The sequence below is a fragment of the Poecilia reticulata genome, linkage group LG13 (assembly GCF_000633615.1).
Source record: "Poecilia reticulata strain Guanapo linkage group LG13, Guppy_female_1.0+MT, whole genome shotgun sequence".
NCBI classification, from domain to species: Eukaryota; Metazoa; Chordata; class Actinopteri; order Cyprinodontiformes; family Poeciliidae; genus Poecilia; species Poecilia reticulata.
The window spans coordinates 9,671,776-9,691,308 of NC_024343.1; the positions used below are offsets into that span (position 1 = coordinate 9,671,776).

At 39.2% G+C, this 19,533-nt stretch overlaps 1 protein-coding gene across 4 annotated transcripts in view; it reads right to left on the reverse strand.

The window, feature by feature from the left end:
* Positions 1-19,533, reverse strand: part of dscamb (Down syndrome cell adhesion molecule b) — a 123,349-nt gene that overhangs the window by 36,860 nt on the left and 66,956 nt on the right. For all 4 annotated transcript variants that reach the window (XM_008425292.2, XM_008425293.2, XM_008425290.2 and 1 more), the window contains exons 4-8: positions 6,409-6,555; positions 5,329-5,607; positions 4,937-5,212; positions 3,562-3,858; positions 1,323-1,595 (exon numbers count right to left, since the gene is read on the reverse strand). In XM_008425292.2, coding sequence (XP_008423514.1) covers positions 1,323-1,595; positions 3,562-3,858; positions 4,937-5,212; positions 5,329-5,607; positions 6,409-6,555 — 1,272 coding nt within the window. The remainder of the gene's footprint in view (positions 1-1,322; positions 1,596-3,561; positions 3,859-4,936; positions 5,213-5,328; positions 5,608-6,408; positions 6,556-19,533) is intronic.

Sequence of the window (19,533 nt, forward strand, 5' to 3'; positions counted from 1 at the left end):
CCTAAGATGACTCCACTGCTGAGCGGGTCAGGAAACTGAGTCTGGCTGCAGAATCACACAGTCATAGGATAATAATGTATTCAAATTGCTTGCTCTGTATTCACTGGGAAATCTCCGACCATCGCGCGCAAGTCATCAGCTAGTCTGTCCAAGCGAGTTCAAACAGCACTGAAATACGCTGCACTTTAGCAGCTTATTTAATTCAAAACAAAGTGGAGATAATGGACTCCAGGGATTCCCCCAAAACACTTCCGCATTTTAAGCATGAGCAGAGTAAATTAACAAATGCACTTGCTCGCTACAGCACCACTGGGAAGGCTTGCTTTATATCATCACGCTCTCCTATGCTATCAGTCTCTTTTTGCCCCGGTTTTCTTTGCTCCACGGGAAAGTGTTTTATAGCGACAACAAGGCACCTTAATGGAGGCATAATGGGGAAGCCCTTTTTAGTATTACCTATTACAGTTGTAAGATCTCAGAGGAGATCAGTCATTCAGCCCAGTGATATCATGAATGAATCATACAGCTTTATATGCATTGATACAGCGACTTGACTCGCCCGATAAAGTCAACTTCTTCCCCTGGGAATTTCTCCCCGTAGATTTTAATTTACAAATTCGATGATGTCTGTTTATTGCCTCTGCTTTTGGGAGTAGAAAGGTTAGAGAGCGATGACACGTGCTCGTCATAAATAAAGCTCTATTGAATAAAGCAAGTGAACTTGATGGAAACACATGATAATATCACACCTGCCTTAACAATTTATTCAAATTGTTGGGAATACAGTGGGGTTAACAAAATGTTGTGCTGAGTGATCAGGCTGTCATTACCAACGCAGGCCAAAAACAAACTATTTTGTTTCTGGTCATGTTGTAGGACCCTCCACCACCGTTTAATGACAACAATATGGTTCAAAACGAAAAAACAATTTGGATGATAAAATAAAAGCACTCGGCAGGAGACAGTAAAAAAGCGGGAAATAGTTTGCCTTACACTAAATTAATTGTATTTTAATTAAAAATAAAACATTTTAGAAGCTCACCAGTGCTTTAATGCACACATGTGAAATAATACATTTTAAAACAGAATTGCTTTCTAAAATATGCTATATTTTAAGTTTAGTGTCCACTTAATAAATGTATAAGAATCGTCAGATTAAGTAAAGGGGTTTGAAAAATTTGAATGTTATCTTTTTCAGGTGAGGTTAGCAATTCAAGATACGATAGCAGAATTAAAAATGTTTGCTTCAATAGAAGCATCACACTGAAGCGTCCTACATTAGCATGAAACTGAGCAAACCTTTTCACCGGTGAAAGACTCACCTCTAACCCGAACATGGACACTTTGGTTTTCCATCTTGTTGGGCTGAACCATCACCTTGCAGTTGTACTCCCCAGCATCCACCTGTTGCACGTTGCTCAACTTCAAGGTACCATTATTCTCAAAAGCTCGCTGTCGGTGATTGAACGGGAGCAAAACGGAGTTTTTGTACCACTTTATGGAGTAGTAAGGGTAGCCAATCACACGGCAGTGAACAAAGGCGTCCCGTCCTGCAATCGCCGTGATGTTTTTCATTGAGCGGATGCTTGCTCGGCCTACAAACGGACAGAGAGTGAGAATTGGTTCTCAGTTCAAAAATACTGAAAGAGACTGGAGTATTAACATCACGTCCAACTAGCTGCTAAATTGGCTCAACCTTGTTGTTTTATTTAGTAAAATAACTACGTATACTGGGAACAAGTAATTGTCCTACTTACAGTTTTGTCACACATGTCTCAAATCATCAAAAGAATCTAATATCAGACAAAAACAATCCGATTAAATACAAAATTCAGTTTTTCAAATGGTTTATTCATTCGAACAAAAAAAGGCTACCATTACCAACATGTCCCTTTGACACATCATGAATTAACTGTGATTAATCATATTTTTCTACTCAATTCCACACCATGGCTTGTTTCATCCTAGCCCTGAAAAATGAGAACCTGACTGGAAACATGAAGTAGGCTGAACATTCATGAGACGAAACCTAAAGAAAATTGAGACCAGACGAGGAAAAAAGGCCTTTACATCAGTCAGTCTGGAACGTGTTACAAAGATTTTTCTAATGGTCCAATGATCCGCAGTGAAAGACATTATTAACAAGCCAAAATGACTCCTAGAGCACATTAACGACTCTTCACCAACATCTAAGTCATGGGGATGCCTCACCTGCCTGAGTTGAGTTCATGATTGAACAAAAAGAATGGTGCGAGACCAAAACCATGGCTAACCATAAAAACCACTAAGACATCCCAAAACTCACCCTGATGAAGACACGTTTTAGACTGATGAGTAAAATGTGAAATATTCTAAAGGTGAGCATCCTGGTATATTTGGTGTAAAACTAACACAGCATTTAAAAAAAAAAACGGACATCATCAAACATGTAGGTAGAAACATAACCTGAGATTTTCTGCTTCACGATCTGAACGACTTGCCCTTATTGATAAAGCCATCAATTCTTCCGTCTACCATTTAAATTCATGCACATACCAGGAAAGGTCTAACTGTGACATGACCACAAAGAGGCTTGAAAACCTTCCAGCTGGATTGAATCAAAGCAATTCTTCAAAAAAAGAGTTGGCCAAAACTCCTTCACAGTCAAAGATTTACTCAGGTTGGTTTGGTCTTATGCAAAAACGTGTTTGATGAGAAACATTTAGCTGTGTACCTAAATCTGTAGGCGGGAAAATACTTTTACATACCACGGGATCATTTCTGTGTAGCTTCAGTTTTGCTACCTGCCACCAAATATACAGCAAATCTGCTGTTTTAAGCTTCTGTTGCACAAGCTCTAAGTGTAACTATGCATAGAGGCGGTGAAAAGACAAGCAGATTAAAGTACGCTAACTATCTGAAGGAAACGTAACATTTAAATAACACTCGCTCTGTAATACACTAAGCGTCTAATAAAATGTGAAGCATTCAGAGTCTCATCCTGTATCTATTAAAATGGAAACAGAGTAATCTCTTTAACATCTGTTAGAGAAAAGCTGGGCTGGCTGCTTGAGTAAATACATGCAGACACAGACACACATGAATAGTCACTTGTACTCACAACCACACTGCAGATGAATGTACTCAGACAGAGGAAATAAATTTGTCTTCTGGCTACTTACAAACCACATTCAGATAAATTTATCAGCTAAAAACCCAGATAATTACGTTAACTTATGAACGCAGCTGTGATCAAACTGTAATAATTCAAAGAGACAGTAATATTATATACTATTCAAGACTGAAAGAAACAGAAAGAGGCAAACTAAGGCTATTGAGTGAAGACTTAAAGGGAACACTACGTAATAAGACTTAATAAAGCAAATAAAATGACTGCAAAACAAACTCAAAGAAACCTTCAGACAAGTGCATAGGGAATTAGAGAACATCCCAAAAAATTAAAAGGAAATAAACTACAGTTCATATTCTAGACAACAGCATTTGTTCCGACACTGCAGACACACACAAAGAGACACACAGTTTGTGTATTGTTGTTCTTGGAGGAGCTGATTTGACAAGCACCTCTTACGTTTATTCGAGCCTGGTGGTACACGACCCCGGCCGAGTTGCTGCACGTGCACCGATACAACCCGCCGTCCGGCACCTGAGTGTGGGTCACGTTGAGCTGGCTGACCACGTGGCCCTCGTGGGTCTCATAATGGCCCAGGTGGTGATGGGCATCTTTGATGACGGGGTCATCATCCAGCGACCAGCTGCACCTGGGAGGCGGCGTTCCCTTCACATTGCAGACTAGGAACAGGGGTTCGTTAGGGTTCACCACCTTCTCGCTGAAAGAGGATAAGATTTTTGGGGTCCCGTCTGCGTTGAGGGATGAGGCAGAAAAGAGCACAGTGAGAATGAAACAGAAGGTCAGTCAATCACAGCGTTGCGTTTGGCATCTGTCTTTTTGGCTTGTCTCCAGATGGGGCAGTATATTTTGACTTGTTTCTAAATCCTCCTGCATCCTTAAACCGCATAAGTGTAAAACTTAGACACTCAGAGACCAAAACTGTTTAGTTTAATTTTAAGATAATTTCATTTATTTAACACAACTTTTTTTTAATTATTATTTTAGCAAATTCCCCTTCTGACAGAGTACAGTTATTGTTTAACAATTCAACTAGATCAGAAGCAATCAGCAGCAACCTGGTTTGTCAGATCATCTTTACTATCTCCACTGTCAGTATTTTTGCTTGAAAAATGTCAGAAAATCTTTCTTCTGAAAATAGGATAGAAATACAACGTTGGAAATATTGTAAAATTGAACCAAAATATAAATTAATAAAGGTGTAGCATGGATGTATACATATTTGACTGTATTTTAAAGTGTATCCACATAGGATATAAAAAGCTTATTTAATAACTTTACGCATGTGCACTTCTGGTCAGCAGTGAATATAAATTCTAGATCATTTCTCTGAGCTCCTGTTTTCTTTTCAGGGTGGACTGATTATATCCAATGAACTTCAATAAACTTTATAAGTAAGTCTGAGAGCACAAATTTATTGTGGATTTAGCTGCAGCTATCTTCTTGAGTCCAGGAGTTTTTCTCTCACACATTCAGTGTAGTTGCCTTTTGAATTCTCTCTGCCTGCCTGCAGTTTCTCTCTGATAATCCAGGTTTGTTCCATGTGATTATAGATTATCAATATCTACTTCTTATGCCGCCCCAACCACAGAGCACAGTTGCCTAAGCAACGGCGCCAAGGTTGATCATGAGCATTCACGTGCATGTGCTTCTGTCTGCGTTAGTGTTAAATCTAGCGTGATCGTACTTGTAGTGGCTTGGAGTCACTGCTGCATAAACTCCAAGTTAATATCCAACTCATTGATTATGCATAGAGCAGCTGCTAATTCGTTTGCACACATGAGTTCTTAGATTAAAGGGGCATTTTACCTTCGAGGATAACCTGTACGAAGTCTTGCGCCGACATTTTGCCCTTCCTGGCGAAGCACTGATAAGCTCCGCCATCACTTTTCGTCATTCCCTCGATGATTATGTTCTCCCGGTTAAGCCCTGTGAAGCGAACATTGTTTCCAGGGTAGATGATCTCTCCATTGCGATACCAAGACAGCTCGTATTCATCGGAACCGCTCACGCTACAGGACAGAGACACCTTGCTGCCCACGCTGCCTTTCACTTTTCGAGGACTGACCATTGCCTTCAAGGGCTCTGCGGATGAAGAAAACAGAATTACTGTTGCAGAAAAGTTGTTATCCATCACTTTGATAGTAAAATTAAACAGTTAAAGGTTGTCAATAAAGGCAGTTTTCTTTGATAAGACTTACGCTTAATATACAGGCGTCCCATGACCTCTGCGTTGCCATAGCTGTTCCAAACTTCACATACGTACGTTCCTGAGTCACTGGGCTGTGCATTCTCTATGAGCAACCCTGAGATGGTCTGGCGAAAGCGACTGTCTGGCTCCAAGGGGCTGTTGTCCTTCAGCCAGCGGTATTTGGGTGTGGGGAAGCCTGAGGCCTTACAAGGCAGCTCCACTCGATGATTAATCTTCACCTCTTTGTGGTCAAAGCCGTCCAAGATGGCTGGCTCAGCGTTGGTGGGGTCTGGACAGAGGAAAGAATTTGGGTTAATTAGTTGTGAGTGTCGCCAAATCGGAATGTCGGACATTATAATCTAATACAAATAGTTGGGGTCGATATTTTTTTTCCTATCAACATCATCTGTGGTACTTTGAAAAAGTATTCACACCCCATTGATGTTTTTCACATCGTATGTTACAACCATTCATTTCCATCAACCAACCCAGGGCCAAGCAAAGTGTTATCATGCACTAGAAGAAAACCTACAGAAGACCTGAGATGAAGAAAAGGGATTGCCTTCCAGCATGACAACATCTCTAAATATGCCACCAGGAGCTGCAATGGGATAATTCAGATCAAAGTATATTAAAGTTTTAGAACGACCCACTTCAAATCCAAAGCTAAACCTAATGCAGACTGGTTGGTTCGCAGATGTTGTTCTTGCTAACTGAGCTTTAGCTATGATGCAAAGAGAGGCAACAATCTCAGTTCATTGATGCACAAAGCTGACAGACACATACAGCTATAGTGGCAATGGCAGGTTGCTCAACAAAGTACTGAGTCCAGTAAGATGAGTAGAAATGCATGCCGCACTTCTCAGATATTTAATAAAAAAATACATATATAGAAAACTATTCTTTTGCTTCCTTTTTACCATTATGCCCTACATTCTGATGGTGAAGCCCTTGCCTCTGTAGTTGTGATGTGACAAAACATTCAATGGGTTTGAAGACTTTTGCATTTTCAATCTCGTAATAAATCCAACTAAGACACATTTTGGTTAATTTGGTCAACGTGACTGAAGCGTGAAACCAGCATACTGACCTGACACAATGAGACGCGCGCTGTTGCTCTGCCGCGACTCACCGGTGTACCGGTGGCGTGTTGTGCAGCGGTAGTTATTTAGGCCATCCTCAGGCAGGACGTCCACAATGTACAAGGCTCCCGTAGATGTGATGAGATATCTTTGTCCTGCAGCAGATAGGGGAACAAGGTGAGAGACATGAAGGGCAGCAGTTGTTAGGCTGTTACACCGTATCAAAGCAACTTTTTACATCATAAAACATTCATTCGCTCAGGCATATCTCAAGGATTTCTTTCTCTGTGGGATACCAGTTAAGAATAAATCTCAAAGCAAACAAAACCGTTAGGAAGCTCTTCTTTGAAGACAGAGTTTGTTATGTACATATTGAAACCAGTAATGTTAGCTGTGCGTGAACATAAAACACAAGCTCTCTTCGTAGCGCACCAGCCGCGTCAGAGCAATGAATTCAGATCTGCATATCTCACGCATCTCTGATCTTTAATAGCGTTCATTGTCTTTGTGTTCCTGCTTACAGTGTAACCTCCCCAGTGTCACCGTTTGATGAAGAAAGCCAATTTTTTTTTTCTTCGGCTGTCACTGCCAGTTCCTTAAGTGCAGTAACATTATGTTAATTCGACAGATCAAACCAGGCTGAGTGGGGTTGTCAACATCCATGAGGAAGTAAACCTTCCTCTGCAGCATCAAATGGATCCTCACATTCCCACGGGAGCAGACTGATGTCAGAGCTGATCGAAAAAGGCAGTTTTAAGGAGACTGTCAGTGCTGTGTAAAGGTGAGTGTTATAAGACAGAAAAGGCCTTCTAGGCTAGAGAAGGGACAGTTTCAGAAACTTTGATAACTACAGAAAAGGTGACAGATTGTAGCAGTAGCACACCACTTAGAGCAAGACACCTTGCTTTATTATTCCATAAATATAAGAGTCGGAGCATCAAATTTCATGTTTAAATAAAAAAAATATATATATATTAAAAATCACTGAAATAACACTTTTTTTTTACTTTTTTGGGGCATTTTATACCAGCAACAAGTTGTTTCTCCAACAATTTGCTAATTAAGTGAATTAAGTATGCTTCTATGATTTTATCAGGGTCATAATCTGTCATATTTAGGAAGAGTCAACTGCACCAAACAGAACTACAATTAATTAAAACAAAGAGAAATAAACTTTCACATCGTGGTTAAAATGCAGCAGTGGAAAATATGTCTTTTACAGCAAAAAATGAACAACTTAGTGAAGGAGATAAATTGTCCATGAACACTTTAGTAGTTAAGCTTATTGAAAAGACACCACCATAGTAAGCAAGGTTCTCATTATCAAAAAATGCTGATCCAGTCATTCTACAGATATGAAGCTTATTACTGTAAAAAAAACTTTTCATTTCTACCTAAAATTTTTAACGAATAGAAGTCCAACACAAACAATGGATGACAGATTAGTATAATAACTGGTGTTATTATGCTGAAACAAGTAAAGTCTGCACTGATTGCTGAAGCATCATTTCGAACATAAAGACTGGAGGTATAATGTATATTCATCTTTCTGCAGAAAGATTTTTGAGTTAAGAATAAACATGCATCTTGTAAAGTTCTGTACGATATTAAGATAGCATGTTCTACATCATTATTCTGCAATCATCTATATGTATTTTTTTCCTGACTGCACTCCAGTTAAATTTAAAAAGGATGAACAGTAGACAGCATTAAAGCAGTAACACTTGATTTTATTTTCTGTGTAGCTCCCAACAAGACAACAAAAAACAAAAGCGAAAATTAACAACATTTATTTCTTTAATCTTTTTTATGTGCGTGAAAAAAAAAAAAAAAAAAAACATCTTCCAAACAGACATGAACAAGCAAGTGGATGGTAATCTTGTCTCTGTGTGGGTGACCAAATTACATACAGCCTTATTTAGGCCTTGTAACATCATCCCCTATAGATCAGACCATATGTCAGGCTGTAATTACAGTCTTTCTCTATGTTTCATGTTTCTGAGGCAGGCTGCTGTACTAGCACTGCGTTACAGCATTTCAGGATGGATATGTCAATTTATGACGTCATCTGGACAAATTTGCTGAAATAAGAAAAAGGAAAAAATGCTGAAGGATTTTGCACCTTTTTTTCTAACAAACCGTGCTTTACTTTAATATTCATCTGGAGACTAATATTTACAAAAGAAGCAAAACATGTTTAATTTGCTAGCATTTTATGTGCATTTCTTTTATGTTTACACAGGCAAAATGAAATCATCCTTGTGGGGTTCAGCAAAATGGGGGGAGTGGTGAAGGGGGGTACACAGAGGCGGGAGAAGCGAGACGAAACTGCTCAGCTATTGTAAGGACTGACCTAGATAGAACAGACAACGGATTCCATGGATATGATGTCCTAAAGGGGTTTCATGGGTTTTACATACAGGGCTGTTAGACGGGCAACCAGCAAGTGAAATCTATAAACAGAGGGAGGGTGTGACTGCGTGTGTGTGTCTGTGTGCCCAGCAGCCATGTATGCATACCAGAAAGCCATACAATTGGTAAAAGCAGTCATTTTTGCTCCTTAGGAAGGCCTGTTTTTAATCATTATTTTTTGACATTTTGTTTTATTCCCACCGCTTCCTCCGCGTCTGCCCTGAAATAACTACACATCAAAAGAGTGAAATCCCTAAAAACTACACATTGTGATTCAGAAGCAAAACCAAAAATTTCGGCATCTCCTCCAAATCTATCCCCATCCATGCCTCGTTTCTCTTTCTCGCTTCTGGCTTCTCCATTTTGATTCAGTACTGGCCCTCTGAAATCTCACTGTGGAATCCATCTTGAGTGAGACAAAATGGTATTTCACTCCAGCCGCTGTGAGCTGCAGCAATTTTCTCCTCAAGCACCCCTACGCTCCTGCAATACCTTTTAAGACATCAGAGCTCAGTTATTGTGTTATGACAAAATAAAGTGCAGGTAGAAGGGACACTGCAGCAGGGAAACAGATTCAAAATGTATGCTATTGTGCTTCTCTTCTTTAATTTAGTTGCTCTTTCACCTGCTTACAGCATCACCTTTTAGTAGGTTTTTCTTGCACACAGTAGTAGGTGTCGGGAAAAAGGTACAAAGTAATTTAAACGCCTTAAAATGCGCTGTGATGCCGTGCGATGTATAAACGGCTTTGGCTTAACTAAGGAGCTAATAGAAGTCCAAGTTCCCCCACATGCATTAAAAATCCTCTTAGAAGATATTTTGGTGCTATTGTCAGACAGTGAAGTCCCTCTCTCCATTCATACACAGCAGCGCCGCTGCAAAGTGAAAAAGTGCTCCACTGCACCAGACACACTTTATCTAATCATCTCCACTTTGCCAGAGACAGGATCTAATACAAACAGCGGGCTCTTCTTCTCAGCAGGCTAAATAAGCCCGGACATACAGATGAACTGGTGTCACACTGCCAATGTGCGCTCTGATGTCTCTGTGATTCAAATGAATGTCAAGCTGGTTTGATCTCAGCTGACAATTTTAAGACTAAATTAGACAAACTACCAGCATTTTTAGCCTAACTGGCCATGCAGTTTGCATCTGTCGCTCTGCATGACCAGAAGTGATTCATAAGTCTGCCCCAAACGCCCCAAAATAAACATGTTTTTAGTGTTTATCCTGGCTTTAATATTGCTTTGATATTGTTTTACAACTAAATCTTGTTTTAAACTTTCTCACAACATTATCCCTGAGTGTCTGCTCTGTTTCTTGTTCATTGTGATGCTGCTTGTTCTCATTAAAACTGCGGAGGTCTTCACAGGGCAGGCCATACTTATTCGGACATTAACACAGGTGGTCACTTCTGAAGACAGTTGGTTGCGCTGGATTTTATCTGCAGCTATAAGCTTAACATTTTCAATTAAAGACAGAATGTCTGTGGTTGTAACAAGACAAAATTCAAGGGAATTTAATATACATTTCCAAAGCACTGCAGAATCCTCTCATAAAGATCGCATTAAACTATTGAAGGTTCAGCAACTCCAGTCTAAATCACATCTGAATCAAATGGCTGAGTTACCTCCTCAGTATGCAGTCAAGTTCTCCAGAGCTAATGACCTGATTATTCGAGACCTGGAGCTGCAGACTCCTGCTCTGCAGGCTCGGTATGAAAGTAACAGGTTTAAAAAGTTTAACAACAGGAATTAACTTCTGTAGAGGCTTGCTGACTTATTGCTGTTGTTTAAAGACAGTGGCAGCTTTGCTTCTCAGTATACTGTGTACACGACACAGTGAGGAGAGCTCCAGCTCCAGTCGGGTCAGCAAAGCCACAGAGATGATGAATGGTCTCATGAATGTACCAGGTCTGTGCAGCGACTACTGTAGCCCACTTCAACTTTCCAGCATCTGTTTGGACAAACCAATTATTAACAAATAGTTGTTACTGGCTCTCATCAAGCATAGAAGATGTTAGAATTTACCCTCTGATGTTAATTTACCCTCTGATGTTACTCCTTCTTCAAAAAAACAGCAGAGGAGATGCACCGCTTTGAAGGACACAGTTCTTTAATTTCTTCCAGCTTTGAGTTACATTGTGAAACGGGTCACGGGGGGTGGAGAGGGGGGGCAACAATTCAGATACCAGCTTTAATCTGCTTTGATTGAGGTCAGATCCCTGGACTGAACTCTTTACCTTAAAGCTCCTCTGGCTGATGTATAGCTGCATACAAAAAAAAAACTGAAATCAGTCCAATGACTATTCTGCAGGGAGAACAGCTAATGTTAAAGCCCGACTTTCTAATTATTTGAATATTCAGTTGCAAGCCATATTGACAGTGACAAAAGTTAAGTTAAATTTAAATCATTACATAGAGATGCATCACCTGCAGTGGTTGTTTGAAATGATGCTTTCTCGTCTTTTCACCTCATCATCATTCAGTTCTTTTAATGGTTTTGTCAATAGACCCAGGATATACTCAGTTCTCACCCAATGGCTGCTGGAGATTGCCACCAGTCACCATGACCTTACAACATGCTATGGTGTGAGTGCACATACTCGCTCACACCTAAGGGCAATTCAAAGTATCTACTTAATCTAACAAATTTCAAGCTTTTGGTGCTTTTTAGAGCATACCTGAGGTATTTGCTGTAAGCAGTTAGTCATTATGCAGTAACACTTCTGGTACTGCATCATCAAAAATCTGACTAAACACTATTTTGAATCTATTGTCTGTGTTTTAAGACACCTTAGAGAAGGAATAATGCCTATTCATACAATTGTTGACAAAAAGTCAGACAAATGCAACATATACTTTGAATGAACAGTAGGTAAGCAATAATAATGTACAGAAAGTTAAAACACAATTTAGGCTGCAAAAAGCACCTGTAAAAGTCATCTGAAAAATTTCTTTTTATCAATGCACCTGCGCTGTGAATAGATGTTCAAAATACAAGTAAATGACAGAGCTGCCATTGAAAGCCGAATGAAGAAGGCATCCTTGATTCAGCGAAAGTTTTGGCATCAGAGCTAGAATGCAAAGAGACTCTCTGTCAGCCTCAAAACAACTCTGTGTTCCTGTTTGGCTCATTTTACTTCCTTCTCCTGAGCTCTCTTTCTCTCTCTCTTTCTGCCTCTCCCTGTCTCTCCCTCTGTGTGCTGAATCCTAAAACAGTGGCTGGCTGTGTGAAAACACTGCAATGAAATCCTGCAGTCTCCAAAGTCCTGCATGGAACAATCACCTTGTCTTACCAAAACAAAATAATAATAATCAGCCTACCAATAAGCAATGTTGTCCAACATTTTCCTGCTATTTATATTAGAATTATTGGAATTTAAATATATTATTTCATTTTATTTTATATAGTATTATGTAGCATGGTATTTTAAGTTGTATAAATATGTAGACCCTAAATAAAACAAACCAATAAAATACAGAGCATGAACAGTTTTTATAAATTTCTCTAAATAAACAAGCAAAATATGTGCAATACTATGACATTCCCTCAAATCACATTCACATTACGGCTTGGTCTAAGCTTTCGAAATCGTCTTAAGAAAATTTAGACCAAATATATTACATAAATCATATGACCTAAAACAAGGTATTTTCCTATGCTTTTAGGAAGAACAGTTTCCAAAAAGGTAACAGAGTCAAATACACTGAATGGTATTTTAAGACCAACATACTCAGAACTTCATCATTCATTTTTCATTTTTTGATGAATAATTTGTGCTTTATAATTTATGCAAGAATGTCCAACTGTCATGAGATGAACAATTAATTTTTAATAAAGTACAAAAACAAGTGAAAGATGTAATTTTTTCATAAATAATGCCTTCCACTCCTTTATTTAGATAAATGCATCTGAAGTTGAGGAGGTGGAGCCTGTTGACTGAAAACAAAGAGTTGTAGCTACACCAGCTGGCGTAAGTGTGAATTTTGTAGGGTTCTCAGGAAAAATGTGCAAATAAACAAACATATTTTTGTTGTGCAAGTTTCTCATGATTGACTGTGGAATAATGAAATAAACAATCTACCAAGAAATTAACTATGTTTGGAGTTTACTGAATTAATATTTTTTTTGTTTTATTTTTTTAAGTGAGATTGAGCAGATTGGTCAGTGAACATTTTACCTTCAGATATGTCACTTTTTATTCAAACATTTTTTTTACCACAATATTTTTTTTTTCAATTTAAACACAGATTTTCTTTCTTTAATGGATGCTGTAAAAATGACATTGCGGCTTGTAGCCTTAAATTCTCTAAGAACTTAAGAGACGTAAAGTTGAGCATGCTATGACGAGGACGCTAAAGAAAAAGCAACACTGCAAATAAATGAAGAAGATCTTTGTGTTCACAATGGGAGGTTACCTTTGTACAGGACCACATGGTGAGAGGATTAATTTTACATTTATGTATAGCAGCTTGCGGAGGTGGGCTGCAGGCGCTCACCTGCACACACACACACACGCACACACACACACACACACACCCACACACACACACACACACACACGCACGCGCACACGCGCACACGCACACACGCACACACGCACACACACACACAGTACATCACAAGAACTGCTGAAAAACAGAGTCAGGTCTCCAAGGTTAAAGAGACTGGGGGGTGCTGATGTCTTTGATGAGGTTGGCAATCCAGTAATCTCTGCTGAAGCCCTTGGCCATTAAACAGCATGTTGATGAGAACGTTGGCACATTAAAGCACGTCAGGACAGGTGCATCAAAATAGCAACACGACTAGGAGGACTGAAGATGCTTACGGAAAGCAAAGGAATGTTACAGCGTTTAAGAAATGTTGTGTGTAAGTGTGCACATTTCTCCATGTGTTTGCTTTAACATTTTGTTAGTGCAAAGTCAATGACTCCTTCAAAATAGAAATATTTTTAGCATTTACTGGTACCTTAAAAAAAACTGACCTTGACTGGCTTTACAGTAAAAGGACAGAACTGAAATGAATGTAATTGGCTTTCAATCTGTCTATATGATTGGATTGGCTTGAATCATATTTCTGGATAGAAACTGGATTTGTTTTTCTTGTAAAGAGTCTTGAGACAACTGAGAATCTGCACAATATGAGCTGAGTAAATTAAAGAGAATTAATGCTCAATGCAAGAAAACCTGCTAATTGTAAAAAAAAAAAAAAAAAATGTAAAAAATAAATGCCTAGGGCCAGTGTAATTCTGTACAAAATGAGTTTGAAAACAGCTCGCCAAAACAACAATTTTACTCCAAGTGTGACACTGCTGGAGTTCCACTAATGAAGTAAGCTTACTAATTGGAGGAGGGAGGCACACAGCTGAAGTTGATCCACTTCTACCACCCTGTCTTTGTACCCATAAACCTCAAGAAAGGGGGATTACCAAAGCCCTTATTACACCAACCTTTATCCTCTTGCATCTGTGCTTTGTTTTTTTCATGCTATTAGAGAGATATTTCACAGCCAAATGGCCAGATGACTAATCTAATAATTTGCCCAAGTCTTATTTCTTATTTTCCAACAGTAAAAGAATAAAACTCTCCCTAAGCCACAGCAGAGAAGTTGCTGCACTCTGTGTTGACTTTATGTCTGGAGGATTATTATACTCACAAATGGATAATAAAATGATTAATTAAATATAGCCTCCCATTTCCACTATACTGCAGCGAAACTATTGGCTCGAGGCTGATCAGATGCACATTCGCGGAGTAAGGCATGTGTTATGTGTAGTTGCGTGCACGTGTGCATGCACATGCAACATGTGTAGCAGTCTGCCATCATAACCTAATTATTGTAGCGGCTTAACAACAGCAATTAGCACATTTCCATCAGACGACACTAATTTGTGAATTCCATTTCAGCACCGTTTAGGACGAGCGCAGTGCAAGAGGGAGAGACTTAATTCACTGCTGAGCTAAAGGCAAAGCTAAATCCATATCTATAGAGCGGTGAAAATTGCTTATGGTAATTCCAGTTATTGTAAAACTAGGCTGACGCTTTAATGAAATTTCAAATTTTAATCATTTGTTTTTTGTATAGTCCACACAGTTTGTCCCCTTCGGGAGCCATTGTTTCTTCAACCCAACATGATTCCTCTCCCGGCTTCCCTCAAAGACAAATTAAATTGTTCTATCAAATAAAAGTTCCCAGTCTGAGGGAGAAGAGAATCTAATTTTTGAAATATCTTAAGTGAACCATTGTACAATGCATATTCTTACAGCAGATTGCAAGAACTAAATTATGACGAGTGCTACATAATATCAGAAAAAGGGGCAATTGGGAAATTATTATTGATGATAAAATCAAATGTGATTATTCTGTCTTTTCCCCCCTTCGCATTTTTTTCCCATCATGATTAATCTTCTACTCAAACCCTTTGGTGTTTTTGCTCCAGAGTGTTGGCTTGGTTCAAGTCTTCCTTTTATTCTTCATTAAGTTTGAGATTGACCGTTTTACTTGATACAATACTTTAAGATTTATGCTTTCTTGAAAATTCATGCCTTAATAATTTGCCAATGCTCACATCCTGTGCTGTTGCAGTTTATTATGTTTGGTTAAACTTAATTTATCAAAACATATCTAATTGGCTTCTGTGCTATTATCACACGAGCCAAGCTGTGACACTAAATATTCATCAAACTGGACAAATTCATTTTTGGCATGCGCAGTGTGAATGTATGGCCCTTAAAACGTGTCTGAAATCTTCTTTCCAAGCAGCTGTTTGTGTTTGTGATATAGCAAATAATACAATAACTTTAATTAAATGTGTTCTGTATCGCTAATTAGGGTCAATATTGTCTAACAATTTCTTTCTTCTATCTTTCCTAATGTACTCCTTCCTTCCTTTCAAGTAATTTCTTTCTTTTCAATGCATCTACAATCAACAAAGACCCAAACACTGTGGGTTTTCCATAAAATCTTCAAATAAATTATTTTACTTCAGTAATACTGTTTGTCGTAGAGTTGCATGTGATGATACATCCTGAAAATAATGTTTCATCATTTCCAGCTCAGTCAAACTGCCGGGGGCTGTAAGAACAAATAAATAAGCTCTAGCGTGACCATAACAAATTAGACAGGCAGCACATGTCAGTCATGAAGTTACTGATTGGAAATAAATTTAAGTGCCATTTAAATGTCACAACAATCATCCAATATTTAACAATGACAAAGATTTACTAACCGGAAGCTGAAAGTGTGAAGCTGCTCAGACAGCAAGAGTGCCTGCCCTAATTTATGATTATTCAGGTAATGATTATTTGACCAGCCGGGGACTCTCAGAGGTCATGTATAGAACATTCAATTTTCAGCCAAAAAATTGTAAAACAGTCAACAAAGAAGAGATAACACCTTTCATCCCGCTACACATGCGATATTCAAAATGAGGTTGGATCCATGAGGGCATGCAATTTGTAAACATCATATCGCTTGACTTTTCACAAAAATGCTATGAACATTTTTATTTTTAGACCCAAATGGGGAATTTTATTATAAATATGCAAACATAAATGGCAAGATAAGAAACAGTGTGACATCGATTTAAAAGTGGGATGTTTTAACAATCTTTGTGCACACAAGTGAATCAGAAAAAACATCCCCCGCTCTTTTTCATCCCCCTAATTTCTTCCTCCCCCAGCCTCTCTCCCTGCCCCATCACCCTGCATCCCTTACTTCTTAAGCAGAGATGCATGTTGAGTGATAGGCCTGCGGATGAGTCTGGACAGTGCGTCTGAAGCCCTGGTTTTTAATAGGGTTCTGTTCCCAGTAATTATGCTGACACAATTTGATCAGTGCGGGGCTAAGTATCTTCATCTGAGGGAGATCGGGGGGAATTAACGCTGATGTAATAAGGACAATTTGTCACTATTAAGACGGAGGTGTTGACAGGCACTGGTGTTGTCAGGGCAACTGATGGTGCTCTCCCCTGCTACAGTACGCATTCTGCTGCATCCGGCGGGCAGAGTTGTCAGCCCCCCCCTCACTAATCGATTCTTTAGGTTGCCTTGCAAAGGAAAATGCACACATTCTGGGACAAAGTGAAATACACAGAGAATATAATAAAGACAGACTGCACCTGGAAGTGATCCAGTGCACAATGACATGCAAGCCCACACTACCAAACATTCAAGGCTAACCCACCTACACAGCCGTGCACACAAAAACTATAACAAAGCACAGAGAAAGACGTGTTCTGCTCAAAAGATTCAGCAAATTAATCTAACGACTGTGTATCTTCTTCACCTCCAGCACTTAGTCTGTAGACACTCACAGAGCTCGATCTTACCAAAGAACCACTGAAAATCATTAGTCTGCAAGAGTGCAAGGTAGAAGGGGTAAAAATAATTTACTAACGAGACACAAGTTCAGACCTTACTCTTTGCCGAGGGGGCCGGCCAATACCAAGATCTACTTGCCCTAATCTCTCTTCTGAGCCATTTTTTAAAAATTGAATTCACCATGCAGGGAAGAGCAAACTATGATGCTTCAACATGCTTCTAACCTCTAAAGCAGTGGCCCGCGGGCCGGATCCAGCCCGCCGCCACATTTGGTCCGGCCCCCCGAACAATACCAGAGAGCATTCAGATTTTTTTTCATACATTGTATTTTCCGATTTATATGTGGATTTTTCTTCAACCACCATGGGGCTCTTTAGCAGGAAGTGTGTCCTGTAAACTGTGAGTGTTTTGTTATGCATGGCGCATTGCTGCCATCTGTTGGACTTTTAGGGACCCCTCCCCCCTGTCAACAATTTCCGGCAGCGCAGGTGATAAACGTGTAACACTTTTTCTTTTACAAACTGACTCCGGCCCCCCACCAGAGAAGGGAAAAGTTATGTGGCCCTCACAGGAAAAAGTTTGGGGACCACTGCTCTAAAGCATCTTAAGTCAATGTTTAAAATGCACTCGTCATAAAACAGTTTTCACATCCAACTTCTGTATTACTGGATGAATTCAGGTGTTGTTCTGCACCCATTTCAATCTGTTTATCGATTGGTTCCTTGAGAAAAGGTAGAATGTTGCACGTACTGGACACGGTTGTTCATAACATAGGCCCAGATGTAACCCTTCATTACACTTCCTTTGTGTTGTTCCATTACATCACAATTTGTAAAATACCAGTAAACACATAGAAATTTGAAGTTGTAATGTGTCAAAATGTGAAAACGTTCAGAAGTTATGAATACTTTTGTAAGGCAATGTATGCTAACTTTGAAGTTAATAGAGGAGAAAATAATTTGATCTACAGACTACAGAGCAGAATCAGAGATGAATAGTATCACATCTTCACTTCCACCCATTCAGCTCCCCCGGGCCTTTCTCCTTTTAGTGTTGAGGTTCAATGTGGAGGTTGAGCCTTTCTTTACACTTTGATTAAAGTTAAAGGGGTTGGTACCAGGTAATGTACCTCTTTTTTCCAAAAAAAAAAAAAGTACAAGTTCAGATCAAATATAAGTCAATGAAACATATCCAATGCCAAAACTTTAGGCAAATAAACACTTCCAGAAATGACAGTATAACGATACAGGTACTATCTGCTTTGTGTGTAGGATTTCACTTATAAAAAAAAAAACGAGTCAGAGAGCACATACCTAGTGTTCCCCATAGGGCTGTAGTAATACAATAATCTCACAATACGATACACAATATTCTGCTCACGGTATGATATATATTGCGATATTCAGCAAACTATACAATTTAATACACTTTTGCGATTTTCTGAAAGATTTTAGAGGGACATTTTGTGACTGTTATAGAGTTGAATTGAATTAATTTAACTGAAAACTGATTAAAAGCACCAACTACCCAATACCTGGCTCTGGTTGGACATGGACACAGACTTAAAGTCGACAGCTGGACAAAATGAATTAAAGAAGTGATGAGAAAACATGTTTCTTTTAATTGAAACAGTAMAAACTGTAGCTTACATGCATTTGTAAAGTAAATGATAAATGTTTAACCTTGACACTTAACATTTGAAGGAATCACTCTAAGCCTAATGACCTAATCACTCTCCCGGCAAAGCAAGCAGTGAGTGAGCAAGGTGACAGTTGGATGTTACGATACTTGTGGATGAATATAAATTTTTTTCTAGGAAAAAAAAAATCAATATATATCGCAAAATCGTTATTATTACACAGCCCTAGTTCCCCATCAGCTACTCCATCTGAAGCATCATCATTGTGAAGGAGACACACTCCAGTCAAGGATTTCTGTCAAGTCACGTTGTCACGGGGGTTGAGATAAAACTCTGTGACATGTGACATTAACCAGAGGTCACATGTAGACTACTGCCACAGCGGGAGTGGCTCTTGAGTCGTACAGTGATCCTCCAATAGTGTGGCAACTTTTGTAGCCAAACAGGAAGTGAGCTGTGTTGCTCCATTTTTTCCGTTGGGCGCTGTTGTGACATAATCGCCTCTGGCAACTCAAATCTGGATTTGGACAGCGAGCTCTCACGATGATGAAAAATGTTAGATTGCTTCATTTGACAGGGGGCTTGTTAGCAGTCGGAAAGCCATGTTCATCTGGGAATGTGACAAGGGAAAGATGCTGTGGACTGCAGAAGATAGGGAGCAACAGCACGGATAAGGACTGGACTCTCATTGGATGCTATCAGCTAGGGCATCTGTTATTTTGGAGCCTGAGACATAGACACGCACACACACACCCACA